The sequence below is a fragment of the Ictidomys tridecemlineatus genome, chromosome 12 (assembly GCF_052094955.1).
Source record: "Ictidomys tridecemlineatus isolate mIctTri1 chromosome 12, mIctTri1.hap1, whole genome shotgun sequence".
Taxonomy (NCBI): Eukaryota; Metazoa; Chordata; class Mammalia; order Rodentia; family Sciuridae; genus Ictidomys; species Ictidomys tridecemlineatus.
Genome location: NC_135488.1, coordinates 114785912 through 114800498, shown reverse-complemented (window position 1 = coordinate 114800498; position 14587 = coordinate 114785912). Strand labels below are relative to the sequence as shown.

The 14587-nt window shown below is 51.9% G+C and overlaps 1 protein-coding gene across 6 annotated transcripts in view; it reads left to right on the top strand.

Annotated features, from left to right (window-relative positions):
• The window catches only part of Asap2 (ArfGAP with SH3 domain, ankyrin repeat and PH domain 2), a 155478-nt gene that overhangs the window by 115395 nt on the left and 25496 nt on the right, over positions 1–14587 (top strand). For all 6 annotated transcript variants that reach the window (XR_013429281.1, XR_013429280.1, XM_078029687.1 and 3 more), the window contains 2 exons: positions 669–802; positions 8976–9070. Coding sequence is in view for 4 of the 6 variants with exons in the window: in XM_078029687.1 (XP_077885813.1) it covers positions 669–802; positions 8976–9070 (229 nt within the window). In the remaining 2 variants the exon portion in view is untranslated. The remainder of the gene's footprint in view (positions 1–668; positions 803–8975; positions 9071–14587) is intronic.

The following is a 14587-nucleotide window of genomic DNA, read 5'->3' as shown; positions in this document are numbered from 1 at the left end:
CACGTGCAGGACTGCAGCCTGCTGCGTACCTGCTAGCAACTTTGGTCTAAGAATTGTGCTGCCTGGGCTGCACAGGGAATCACTATCCTGGTCTTCTCTTGGGGCTGTTGGTGGCGTTAAATGAGATATGGTACAAAAGTGCTCTGACTTCTGAAGCTCTTAGAATGGACGCTATTGTTGCTACTACTGAAGCACTGAACCCAGCGTGTCGTAAGCGGGCTGGTTGTTCTGTTACTAGCATCTGTAGGTGTGGATGTGCTGGCTCTGTTCCTTATAGTACTAGGCTTTGGTGGGTCATGTTTGCTCTTGCTCTGTCCTGCCTGTCTGACTAGGTTGGTGATGGCACAGTCTGTGTTCAGGACCCATCCTGGAGGAACCCAGAGTCTCCTGAGAGCACTGTGCCCTCCGTATTTTCATACTTACAACACCTGTCACTTAAATGAGTGGAAGGACGGGGAGGTGGAGGAAGAGGGAAGAGAAAGGAGGACAGACGTGTCCCTACCTAGGGTTGGCTTGTTAACTAGTGGTATTAGTCAAGGATTCCATTTGTGTCAAAGATCAGGAAGTACTCAGGTTCAAAGCCCCCACTCAGTAACCAGCAGGAAAGCAGTTCTGTCTTCTGCCCTCTTCCAACCAATCGCTTAAATTTGTCTTATTCTCTTTGGCAGATCCTACGTGGCTTTCCACCAACCTGGGCATTCTGACCTGCATTGAGTGTTCTGGAATCCACCGCGAGCTGGGAGTCCACTATTCCAGGATGCAGTCCCTGACCTTAGATGTACTGGGAACATCGGAGCTGCTGGTAATTTCTAAATGCTCATTTTGGGGTTGGAGCTAAAGGAGCAGAAATCTCAGTTTTTACTTTGGCATTCAAATCCACTTGGATGTCTCGAAATTTCAGTGGGCGGGTGGTTGTTACCTTGGGAGATGGATTTGGGTAACTAGAACCTCCTTCTCGGCTCTACCAGGTGAGGGCACTTGCTGTTAGTATCGAGATGGAAGATTCTGCCCAAGTGGCCTGGGATGTAGCATGGTCCATTTCACCCTGTCCGTGAAGTGGACTCGGAACCCGAGGCCTGAAGACGGAGAAGGGTCATTCTCCCTGAGTCATCCGCCGGTTTCTGACAGGGCTGTGTTTGCTTCTTACCTCAGGCCTCTAGTGGGCTTCTCCCTGGCCCACGCTGTCCCTCTCAGGAGAGAGACTAATCTTTGTTGCCATTAGAAAAGAAAAGTCTTTCCCTCTTGGTTCAGTGGCAGCCCAAAGCCTCATGGCAGATGAGGAAGGGGAGCGTCTTCTGTGGGAGCTCCAGAGCACTGAGGCGGCAGCCCCCCGAGCCGGGAGGTGGGTCGGCTACGTGCTCTGGACGCCTACAACGTGCGCTTCCATGGGCTGTTGGCTCGTGCACGGTTGCCTGCGACAAGCAGCGCCTGAGGTGCTGTCTGAGGCCGCTGGGCTTCAGTGGCTACCCAGAGTAGTATTCTGGACCGAAGATCAGTTACCCTGTCGCTGTTCCTCTTGTGGGGCCCTAAGTCCTCTTGACGACCACGGTGGGTCCGGTGTGTCTGGACTTCTGATACCCTCTGCACCACCTTGTGGGACCCTTGCACTTTCCCCAGGAATTTCTTCATGGTGCTGGAAGACCACATTTGGGGGACGCTAGAGTGGGCCCCATAGCCTCGATAGTAGTGCCCCGTTACTCGGAGGTTAAGGCTGAGCCGGACTCATGGGGCCCCAGCAGTGCCCTCTTGGAGACATGCTGGGTGGGGTTCTTTGATGTGCTGTGTGCCTGGCCTGCGTCTTGGGGATGTGCGTGTAGCTTGCACTATCTAAGGAGTCAACGATGACACCCTAGATTTGAGGTTGTCAAAGCATGTTTTCAAAGAAGCACAGAGTGTCTCCCAGTGACCAGTGATGAACTGCGGCAGTTCCGCTTTCGCTGATTCGCTGCAGCGGAGGGAAGCACTGGACAGCTTATGAGGAGGGGACTGCCTGTCGTACGCCAGGTGCTCGGCAGGGCACTTACGCTGTTGCTCGTTTGGTTTCTACAAGAGCCTGCTGACCTGGCCTGGTATCCCACCTTCCTGAGGAGGAAGCTGGGACTCCCCAAGGTTACGTACCTGCTAAGGGGGCACCCTAGAGCATCCCCCCATCTGACTCTAGAGCCCACACTCTTCAGTTTTGAGGAACTGGGTCATGACTGGCCTTTGTGGTGGGTGGTCCTGCCATGCAGTGAGATGTGAGCCTCACTACTGCCCTCCACCACCAGCCTCAGGAATGCTCTGTAGCTGGCTGGGGAGAAGGACACTGAGCTGCGGCTGCCTGTTCCCCTGGCGTGGGATGCTCTGCCATGGCCAGTTTTACGCTGCCCACGTGAATTACCAGATACGTGCAGGTTCTGTTACCCACGAAGAGGAAAACACCAACCAAGATTGAAAGGAATGTTTTCCTTTTGTTGAAATGACAAAAGTGACCCCTGATCCCTGATTTTGGGTCTGTCTTTCGAGTCTGTAAACTCACAGAAATTTAAAGTTTGGCCACTTCCATCCACTTTGAGACTTCAGGCTGAGCCTTTCAGTGTCTCTGGTTGTTTTCAAAATCTAACTTGTCAGAAGGCTAAATTCTGCTTGAACCTTCCCTGGCTGGGATCTCTTTCCCTCAGAGGTCATCAGAAAAGCAAAAGTAGAAAGTGGGAGAAAGTGGGGTTTGGTTCTTGCCCCCTGCTTGACCCTGCGCTCAGGGATCCTTAGGTGGCTCAAGGTGGGTCTCTCCTGCCCCCCCCCCCCACCGTCCCTGCTTGCTGTGTGCTAGGACTGAAGCCTTACCTCAGCCCTTCTGGGGCTCAGCAGTAGGTGGAGAGTGTAGTTACGGCTGCACACCAGGACCCTACATTGCACCATCAAGCACAGACACTTCAGGCCTTTTTAAAGCACCTGGATTGTTTATTTTCTTTTGCTCAGACAATCTGCTGTCTTCACAAAGAATTTCCTGAAGTCTTGATACCTCTCTCACTTGGGTGTGTGTTCTCCCTCCCACCCTCATTTATAGAATTATGTCTGGCACATAATAGAACCTACAAAATATTTGCCATTGTTACTACCTCCTCATCCAAGATGATTTTTTGTGTGGTAGTGGAGGGGGTTGCCAGGGATTGAGCTGGGGGTGCTCACCACTGAGTCACAGGGCCATCCCTATTTTGTATTTCATTTAGAGTCAGGGTCTCACTGGCTTGGCTGACTCTGAACTCACTATCCTCTTGCCTCAGCCTTTCAAGCCGCTGGGATCTTAGGCAGGTGCCACTGTGCCCAGCCCAAGATGATCTTCACAAAATTCTTTCAGAAGAATGACCCATGTTTCCAGATGGGTAGATCCGAGGGCGAGCCCCCCGGCACCCTGGCTGTCTGCTGTGTGCTGAGTCTTTCTGGGTCGAAGGACAGTGGCGCAGGGTCTTTGGTTGGCTGGTTCATCACAGTATGTTTTCCTGGGCATCAGCATTGGCTCAACCTGCTGGTGGAGATGGACAGGCTATCAGAGAGGAGTTTTTAGGGAAACAGCAGTATAGACCACAACTCAGAGGGACGTGTCATGGCAGGAGAGGGATTTTATTAAATTTGTCTTTTCAGTGTGGATTGACGGTGTGTACCCATGATGTTTTCATACATTATGCACATGGGGATGGTCAAATCAAACTGGTTAACATATCACCATTTTTTGTGATAAGAACATAAAACCTCCTCTGAGAAATTTACAAGTATCTTTTATTATCAGCTATAGTTCCTGTGATCTGCCTTAGATCTTCAGAATTTCTTCACCTGATTAAGTAAAATTTTATATCCTTTGTCCAGTTATCCTCCACCCCGCTCCCTGGTAGCCAGCGTTCTACTGCTTGCTTCTGGAACTTTGATCTGAGTGAGAACGTGGTGTGTCTTTCTGTGCCCAGCTTATTTCACTTGACATGTCTTTGCTTTTTCCTTTAAAAAAAGCTTCCCCACGGTGGCTGTGCTGATCCACATTCCCACCAGCAGTGTGCAGGGAATGTGCACTGACACTTTCCTCCGCCTTCTCACTGACACTTGTTAACTTTTGCCTTTTTTTTTTTTGGCATAGTGCTGGGCGTGGAGTGAGGGCCTCGCACACGCGCACCTGCTAGGCAAGCGCTCCACCACTGAGCCACACCCCAGCCCTGACTCCTGATAAAAGCTATTGTGATGAGTGCAAGGTGGTGGTGGTGGTGGTTAAATTTGCAGTTCCCTGGTAATCAGTGATGCTGAGCACTCCAGCCTGTGCGTGTGGCCCATTCATAGGTCTTCTTTTTGAGAAATGCCTATTTTGGTCCTTTGGCTATTTGTTTTTCTGGATATTGAGTTTTTTTTTTTTCAGTTCTTTATATATTTTGGACATTGTCTCCTTGTCAGATGTGTGTATTTGCAGATATTCCCTCCTGTTCTACAGGTTGTCTCTTTACTCTTGTTTTCTTGGTTGTGAAGAAGCTTCTTAATCTGATGCAGTGCCATTTTTTATCTATTTTAGCTTTTGTTGGCAAGGAGAGGTTTTCAAATAGCCTGTGAGAGACAGCAGGTGCTCAGCAGATGTGACCTGGCAGCAGGTGCTGAGCTTGGCATGGCCCTGACTGCAGCTGCATGGGGGGGCGTGGTCTGGCAGCAGGTGGACAGTGGGCATGGCCTGACAGCAGGTGGAGGGCGTGGTCTGCAGCAGGTGGTGAGTGGGCGTGGCCTGACAGCAGGTGGTGAGTGGGGCGTGGCCTAATAGGAGGTGCTTAGTGGGCATGGCCTGGCAGCAGGTATGTGAGTAGGGCATGGCCTGATACAGGTGTGTGGGGAGTGTATGGCCTGACAGCAGGTGGTGAGTGGGGCGTGGCCTGGCAGGAGGTACTTAGTGGGGTGTGGCCTGGCAGCAGGTGCTGAGTGGGGCATGGCCTGGCAGCAGGTGCTGAGTGGGGCCTGGCTCAGCTGCATTCTCCTTTTCTGTCTGGCGTCCTGTCCCTAAACAGATAGGTGCTCACCCACTAGAGTGTCACCCTGTCCTCCCACACGGTGCTTCACTTAATTCTGTGAGTTATTCTCTGGCCTCGGGTTTGCAGGCCCTGCTGCTGCACCGTGGGTGCGACTCCCTCCTGAACCGCAGTTGTTTGAAAGCACGCTTGCTTTCCTTGTTAAATGGATGAACTTGAGCAGCATCCGTGGAGGTGGCTGGTCAGTAATAATCTTTTCTCCTTTTTACTTGCTTTTGGAATCCCTTCTCAGTCCGTGAAATGGAGCTTGAGTAATTGAAGTATTAATTGATTAGTTCCTAAGATTTTAGCACACTTCAGCTTAATAGGCTTAGATTCTCAACAAACCTGCTTTCAGAAAACCTTCAAGTAAGCTGAGATTTTTAAAAGATAAATTTCCTCCTTAGTGTAAAACATCATGATTTCAGCGTTTTTTCAAGTCATAGGGAATCATCGTCACTGGTACTGGCCTATGACTCTGCTCCATTTCGCTATCACAGTGAAGGTAGTGAAGGAAACCTTGTGCTGGTACACAGCTCAGGGCGGAGCGCTGGCCCAGCGTGTGCAGGACTGGGCTCGTCCCCAGCACCACCCTGGATGAATGAATGTACCTGGGTGTTTTGAGGTGAAGTTAATCGTCTCCCATCAAGTAGAAGAACAAGCATCAGGAACCATAGGAGCAGCTGTGAGTGGACTCAACTCTGCCTCTTGCCCGTCTTGTGAGGCCATCAGACACTCGCACAGGTCAGCCCACAGCCTGGCCTGGAGCAGTGCGTGGAGCGGGAGGACAAAGCCCCACCGCGCCAGGGTTTTTTCGCCTCACCACTGCTGTCTCTGTGACTGAGATAAGCCACTCTGCATCCTAAAAGCAGTGGCTTAGGGTTCATGAGAAACTGACCACCCGCTGCCATTCGTTGAATAACATGTCGTGGCCACTCTGTATTCTGTCTGAGGACTCTGAAAACTGGGGCCCGCACTTGCACATGGGTCCCTGGGCTCCAGAGCCTGTGTCCAACCTTCTTCATGAGTCACAGCTCTGAACCTTGCAGGGCCGGAGCCCTGCAGACAACACTGAGCACCCAAATTGTGTGCTTTGTCAAAAATATCAAAGAGAAAGAGCTTGTGGGCTTGCTTGCTGCACCCCGGGGTGTCCTCTGTGCCCACCCTGGGAGAGGCACTGTGCATACTTAGTGCACATCTCATCTCCTGCCTAGGCCACCAGGCATGTGTGTGTCAGAGTGTGTCATCCTCTCCCACCTCCCCCGCCCCCCCCCCGGGGATCCAGGGGACCCTGTTCATAACAGCCCAGTTCTCCGTCCAGGTTGCGCATCCTCCGGGAGAGAGGCAGGTGAACAGAAAGAGAGCCTGAGTTCGGCTGACAGAGGCCAGCTGGCTGCCAGGTTCCTGGGTAGCACTGTCTTCACCTGCTGAGCCCACCCAACTGGGCAGCCCACAGTGGTGTCCCTGTGCCATGAGGAGGAGGCTGTGTGAAGGCTGAGGGCTAGGGCTGCGATTTCACTGCCTCAATGAAGCACAGACGGGCCCTCTGTATCCTCAGGCTCTGCTTTCATGGATTCAACCCACCTCCACCAGAAATTTTTGAAAGAAATTCTAGAAAGTTATAAAAAAACAGAATTTGAATTTGCCTTGTGTGGAAGATCACACTGCATCCACTCCGATGGTGGTGGTGTAGACACACTCTGTCGTGGCTTCCCTTCCGCTCTGCCCGAGCCTGGTTTGCAAACCGTGTCGTTACTCCACAGGGAACATTACGGACTTTTTCCTTATTATTCCCTAAACAACAGAGGAGGACAGCTATTAAGTGGCACTGACATCGAGCAGATGTTGTAGGTGGTCTGGAGGTGACTTGAAGTATCCGGGAGGAGACTACAGGGTGCCTGCAATCCCATATGAAGGACTTGGGCATCCTGGAGTGTGGACCCAGCCCCCCCAGGCAGAGAACGACTGTGCCCACAGCACTCTGCCTCTCCTAGATCTAGTCAGTCCTACCTCCGCACAGGAACGCCTCCCTGTCGGGGCTCTGGTGAGCCCCCTGCCTTCCTGCTCCCTGGGTGCTCCCCACTCAGTCTGCTGGGCTCACGTTTTCTTGATAGGAACCTGTGGCTGCTATCGTGAATGCTTTTGTCTTTGCGATTGGTTCCAAAGGGGTTCTCTGCGGGCTGGAAAACAACCGGGTCTTGGCAGCTCTGGGGGGCAGTGTTGTTGGCTGGGGGTGGTGTCCCCTGGTACTGCAGGGCAGGGGTGGGCCGGCCTGCCTGTAAGCCAGGGGTTCTGTTGAGATGCAGCCCTGCCTGTGACGCAACTGCCCTAGGAATCCTTCACAGGGCTGGGCCCCGAGGGGGTCAGTACTCGTCATCTTGTGGTGTGCCACCCTGCGCTAGCTTCAGGTGTCTGGGTCCAGGAGACTTGGACCTGGCAACCTGAGCTTCTGCCTTCTCACAGTGGCTTGAGGACCCAGAGCCAGGACTGAGTGAGGAGGTGGAGCTCGTTAGTGCTTTGAGCCATTAACTTTGTGCACCTGATTCACTCCTCAGGGACAAAGAGGCTCCATGTAGTTGTTTGGTCCTGTGTAAAAAAACACCTTCCACACCCTTTGCCATCCCAGCTCGGTGTTGGGTATTAGTACCCATCAGGAAGTTCCCAGTATGTCTGACCCAGATCCCTTCTGCTGTTTCCTAAGCCAGTTCTCCCTGGAGATAAAGCAGACTGCTCAGGCAGTAGCCGGACCTCTCAGAGACCCCCATTAACACTTTGTCAGCGTAATTAATTGAGTTAACTATCAGAAGTGTCACCAGCTTCCCAAACATATCATTTTCAATGTGGAAATTAAAATACATTTTTCTCAAAACACCACACTCTGATAAGAGGTCCCTTCACTAGTGTTTCATGAAGCATTTAAGAACTCTGACCTGGCCGGGCACGTGGCCCACATCTGTAATCCCCAGCGACCGGGGAAGCTGAGGCAAGAGGATCGAGAACTCAAAGCCCACCTCAGCAACTTAGTGAGACTCTGTCTCAAAATAGAAAGGGCTAGGACGTGGCTCAGTGCCCCTGGGTTCAATCCCTGGGGCCAGCAAGAATTCTGACGGGGTGTGGCTCTGTGGCCGGCATGTGCCTAGTCATGGGAGGCTCTGGGCTCCATCCCTGATCTGGAGGCTGACTTGCTCGGGCCGTGCTGGGTGTTGGAAGGAGGAGGAGTCCCTGGTTTTAAGGACTCCTGGCCTTGCATCCGCTCCTCCACTCGTTCCCAAGCAGGCCGGTTGCCCTGTCGGTCGCTTACCTCACAGCAGGTGCCTGGTGGCTGCCCGTGGAGCACAGACCCTGGAGTCCAGAGAGCGTCCCGTGGAAAGGTGTCCACTTCGTGTCTGCCAAGCCGGAAGCCTGGCTGCCACATCCAGCCCTGTGCTGGGGCCGACGGGACAGTTTCCTGAGTGTTGCCACCTAGGTTGTCCCACTTGAACATTGCTGCCACCCTGTGGGGCCAGGCCTCCTCCCCTGCCCGTGGAGACTGGCCCCCGGTCAGCTGGCCTCCCTGTGGACACACAGACCGAAGTTTTGGCTTCCTGGCCCCGTCTCCCCTGCACTGTCATCGCACCTCGTAGCTGGCTTGAGGAAGGTCGTTTGGGGACGTGGAGTCGACCCGTCTCAGTGGGAGCCCAGGCCTTCAGAAGGGCAGGGGAGGGTGGCACCTGGCTTCTCCCTGAGTCTGTGGGGACAGCCCGGGGGCATTTCGTGTGAAGTCCTCTGGAGAGGGCTTGCTGCGTCTCTTCTGTGATTTTACGGGTGCCTTTGGGCTTTGAGCTTTGTCCGTCTTCATTAAAGGCAAACCACTTTATTGCTCTATTTCTTAGTGGCCACTAAATAAATCATCAGATGTATGAGTAATGGGTGGCTGTGGAATGTATTAATAATTGAGTGCCCTGAAATAGGCTTTTGTTTTTGCAGCTTGCCAAGAATATTGGGAACGCAGGCTTCAACGACATCATGGAGTGTTGCCTCCCGGCGGAGGACTCGGTCAAGCCCAGGCCAGGCAGCGACATGTGAGTATGGGACTGGCGGTGCTCGTTTCCTGAACTGAGTCGCCCTCCACCCGAGCCCTGTGAGGCGGGGAGCAGCGGATTTGGGCCACCCCATTTGTCCCTCTCTATGGGAAGTCAGTTAGCTTATGTGGGTGTTCTTGTTTGTTTGCTTCTTAGTCATTTTCACCTTATTCTGTGTCTGGTAGAAACTTGGTACAGCTGGGGTTTTAGGAGTGGCCAAGGGACAGCAGTTCAGCAGCTGTGTGCACATGAAGGTGGCGTCGTAGTGAGTCCCCTGCTGCTGGCCTGAGTGACCCCCGGATGTTTGCCTCTGCTGCTCGTGCCCTTGGGCAGCTTCTCATCTTGGCTCTGTCTGGAGTCTGCACCCCTCAGGGGCTGGCTGTCGTGATCTGGGACTCTGCACCATTCCCTCGCTGGTGTCTTTGCAAGCGTAGCATGTGTTGTTTCCTCCAAGAAAAACTGTGTGTTTGGTTGGGAAGCATTCGTGCCTCGCCGTGCATGCAGAGGGCCTCTGAGGCAGCACGCACCCCCCGGGAATTTCCTTGCCATCTTATCAAGGTTGACGTCACCCCACCCAGCTGTCTTTAAGAGGTGGATAGGGGGACTCTTAGGCCACTGCAATGCCTGTCCTGCACCTAGACCTCAGCTCTGTCTGAAGGTGGCCTGTCTGCCCAAAGAGGGCTCAGGGCTGGTTTAACCAGCAAAGAGGAGATCTCTCTCTTCATTCTTGGTTCTGCCTGCTTTGCATTTGCATAGGGAGGCTGTGTCCAGGTGTCCTGGAGGAGAGGGAAAAGCCAAAAAGATGAAATGGGAGAAAGCACACAAATCCATTTTCAGAGACAGCATTTGCCTTGGAATAAACCTGAAATGAGTGATAGCATGGGTCCTCCTAAACAGTGTGGGTTTGCCAGCCAGGTGCCGCGGCACCTGGCTGTAATCCTACTGGCTCAGGAGGCTGAGACAGGAGGATCGTAAGTTCAGAACCAGCCTCAGCAACCTATGGAGGCCCTATGCAACTCAGTGAGACCCTCTTTTTAAATAAAATACAAAAAAGTGCTAGGGACATGGTCCCTGAGTTCAATCCCCTGTGGGTTTATGGGTAGGTGGCAGTAGACGGGCCCTTTTAAAAGCAGAGAATTGAGATTTCTGTACCATCTTGTGGGGCATGTATTGGGAATTGAGGCTGCGGGGTCTCTTGTGTTCTGCAACTTGACAGGTGAGGAAGCAGAACTATGCAAAGGGAATGGAGTACGATGAAATCCCAGAATAGTTTTGATTGGCATTTCCCTGATTGATAAAGATGTCGAACATTTTTTGGTGTATTTGGCCATTGGTGTTTCTTCTTTTGAGGGATATCTGTTTAGTTTTTTTGCTTTCTCATTGAATTGGGATATTTGTTTCTATTTTTGATGGGGTTCTTTTTAGCTTTATTATGTATTCTGGATATTCATCTGTTGGAAGAGTAGCTGAAAATTATCTTTCATTCTGTAGGCTCTCTTCATTCTGATTTACTAAGCAGAAGCTTTTAAATTTCTGGGTTTTTTTTTTAAACTTTTTCATTTGTTCTTTTTAGTTTCACATGACAGTAGAATGTATTTTGACATATCATACATACATGGAGTATAACTTCCTGTTCTTGTGGTTGTACGTGATGTGGAGTTACACAGGTCATGTATTCATATATGAACATAGGAAAGTGACGTCTGGTTCATTCCACTGTCTTTCCTATCCCCATCGCCCCTCCCTTCCCTTCATTCCCCTTTGTCTAATCCAGTGAACTTCAGTTCTTAGTGTGCTCACATCTGCATGTCAGAGAGAACATTTCGCCTTTCATTGTTTGGGACTGGCTTATTTCACTTAGTATGACAGTCTCCGGTTCCATCCACTTACTGGCAAATGCCATGATTTTATTAGAAGCCTTTGAATTTGATGCCATCCCATACACTGATTCTTTTTTTTTTTTTTTTTTTTCCTATTGAGGAAGGCTTGCCTGTTCCTATATGTTGGAGTGTTGACTATATGTTTTCTTCTAGCAGTTGCAGCTCCCGGTCTAGTTCTTAGATCTTTGATCCACTTTAAGTTGACTTTTGTGCAGGGTAAGAGATAAGGATCTAGTCTTATTCTACTACGTATGGATAACTAGTTTTCTTAGCACCGTTTGTTATAAAGGCTGTCTTGGAATGCCTGTAATCCCAGTGGCTGGGGAGGCTGAGGCAGGGGGATTGTAAGTTCAAAGCCAGTCTCAGAAATTTGGCAACTCCCTAAACAACTTAGTGAGACCCTGTATCAAAAAGGGCTGGGGATGTTGCTCAGTGTGTAAGTGCCCTTGAGTTCAATCCCTGGTCACATCCCCTCCTCACCCATCCCCCGCAAAAATCCCCAAAGGCAGTCTCTCTCCATGGTGTCTTTGGGACGCCTTTGTCCAGGATCAGATGACGGTTTTTGTGTGGGTTTGCCTGTGTCTTCTATTTCATTGGTCTGCGCCTCTGTTGTGACCCCAGTACCATGCTGTTTTGTCACCGTGGCCCAGTAGTGTGACTTGAAGTGGAGCGTTACTCCAGCCCTGCTCTTACTGTTCAGAACCTGTTCTGTGTCTTTTGTCTTCCTGTGAATTTTAGGAATGTTTTTTCTAGTTCGGTGAAGAATGTCATCAGTGTTTTCATGGGGGTTGCACCGAGTCTGGGTGCAGCGTTGGGAGAGTCAGCCGTTTTAACAGCATTCATTCCGCCTGTCCGCCTGTCCACCTGTCCGAGAACAAGGAAGGACTTTCCATCTTCTAATGTCCTCAGTTTCTTTCTTCAGTGCTCTGTAATTTTCACTGTGGTGGTCTTTCACCTCCTTGGTTAAATTTATTCCCAGGTTTGTTTATTTTTGAGGCTATTGGGAATGGAATATTTTTTTCTAATTCCTTTTTCAGTGGGTTCATTATTGGCGTGCAGAAGACCTATTGATTTTATATGTTGATTCTGTGTCCTGCTACTTTGCTGAATTTGTAATCTCTAAAAGTCTTCTGGAGGAGGTTTCTGGGTCTAAGTGAGGGAACACTTTATCTGTGAACAGTGATAGTTTAACTCCTTCCTTTCTAGCTGTGCTTTCTGTTCCTTTCTCTTGTGGGGTAGGTTCTTTAACTTCTGTGAGCCTCAACCCCGAGTGCCTCTAGTATCAAAAGGGAAGCCTCTGACCTCACAGGTGCTGGGAAATGAGTGACGAGGTTGGGACTGGGTGTTGGTGCTGGCTGCTCTGCCTGCTCTTCATTGTGTGGGTGGCAGGGCCGCACACCTGGTGAAAGGCGGGCCCCTTCAGTCAGACTATCCAGAGGTGAACCCCCCCTGCGGGGTAGCTGGGGATCTGGCTTAAATGCAGGAAGCGTCCTGGCCCAGGGTGCCAAGTTCAGGCACAGCTGTTTGATTGACACCTGGTCTTTCTGCTGCTTCTCTCACAGGGAAGTTGTCGGTCCCCTGGAATGCTGTAATGTTGTCCATTTTGAACAAAGCAGGTGATAATTTCTTTCAAGTACGAGGATGTTCCTTAGAAAGCAGACTACTCGTCTGTTCGGGGGCTGCATGAATCTAAGACAAGCACCTCTGGTTTGGAGCATTTCCACATCAGTGGTCTGTCTGCGGAACCCCTCCCCACTTGGCACTATTACCAAGGACATTTCCACAGCCCCCCTTTTTTCTTTTTCTCACAACAAGGGTAGATGCCCAGTATAAGGGTGAGGCATTGCCCACTGTCCAGCTGAAAGAATCGCAGGGCGCTCTCTGCTCCTGTTGCCTTCAGCTCTATCTTGAAAGGCCCCGTCCTTCTTTGTCTTGCACCTGGGCTTTTACAGGATTGTTCTGATAAGTTGTAGGATTCTCATGTTCGTATCTCCCACACAGTGTGCTGCTTGTGGTGGTCCCGTAAATATTTACTGAATCCACAGGTCAAGGAATTTGCCCAGCTCTGTGCCTGCTTCAGTAAGGGAATACCTCTCATCTCAGTGAAAAGGAGTGTGCTATTTCTAGCTTCATCTAAGAACAGCACTCCATCTGCAGACAAGTCTGTTGAAGGGGAAACCAAAGACACCCTCTCGTGGCCTGCGAATCCCCAGATGGATTTCCCAGGCGTGGAGCAGCCTGACTAGGCCACGAGGGGCCGGATGTGCCTCTGCGAACAGAGGTTAGAGCTGTCCCCGTGTCCTTCGGAAGTGCCAGGAAAGCCCCTGCCGGGTGCCAGATGGGTCGTTCTGTTGAGCTAACTGCTGTCCTCAGGCCTCAGCCTTCAAATGCACAGGGACAGGTGCTGCTCTGGAGCACAGGCTTGGCCTGTGCCGTGGGTGGCCCAGACTCGTGCTGCCTTTGGGTCAGAACCACGTGCAGGGGACCAGAGCCCTGGGCAGACAAACAGTCCATTAAGTAAGCAAGCAGAGGGAATCCGGTCTGCCTCTGCCCCCACCTGCCAGGGTCAAGCACCGTCCCCAGTGCTACTGAAAGAGGGGAAACCTGGCAGTGGTCCTGTCACTCTTGGAATCTCTGTCATTAAGGGCTGCCCAGCCTGACATTCCGGCAGGCCAGGGCCTGGGCAGGTCCTAAGCATCACAGCTCTGTCAGTGGCCTCCATGCGTGAATTGGATCTGCCTAAGGAAGCCACCTGGTGGAGACCCAGCCTCCTGGCCTGTTGGAGGATCCAGTGAGAACCTGTCTCCCTCAGGTCACTGGGTCATTGTGGCATCTCCACCAGCAGGTCAGCAGCATGGGGGGGGGCAGTGTGCTGGGGGACACTGAGGATGGAGCTTCAAGTGAGGCCCTGCAGATGGGCAGACTGAGGACAGAAGCGAGAGGTGCCTGGTGCCCCTGGAAGTCCCTCCTGGGCTGTGACACTCAGAGCTGGTGCTCTGGAACAAGGTTTCCTCTCCAGCCAGAAACCTGCCCCACTGCTGCAGCCTGTCCAGGAGCAACGTGGGCCCAGCAAGGGCATCAGGGCCCGGCCAACGTGGGAAGAGACCCTGCCCTATGGCTTGGTCTGGATTTGTGGGGGGTCCCTTCCTGGAGGGTACTTTCTCCAGGGACCCCCAGACAGGTAAACTCTGTTCTCTGCTTGGAGTTCCATCCCACAGGGCACCCCTGAAGGAGGACAGGTTGTCCTGTATGGCCCTGGTACAGGTAAAGAAAGCCCATGGCTACTCCAGCAGCCACAGGCCGTCCTTATATAGTAGGCGGCTGAGAGAGGGACGTTAGGAGAGAGCATGTAGGAATGCCAGTCCAGCCAGGAGCAGGCATAGCTCTAGCAGGGTAGGCCGCTGTGTTCCTGCTTGGTTCTTGTCCTGTGAGGACTCTAGAGGTCATGTGGTCAATGGCTCTTGACCTTCAGCGAGAACCAAGACCACAGGTTACCTGGCCCTCCTCCAGTTTCTGTTTCCCAGGGACCGGGTTGTCTGCATCTTGTACCCACAGCGGGGTGGTCTGGGCCCTTGCTCAGGGAAGTACCACCTGTAGGCATTTGATGGGAAGGCAGAGAAGCGCTCTCTCCCTCCGT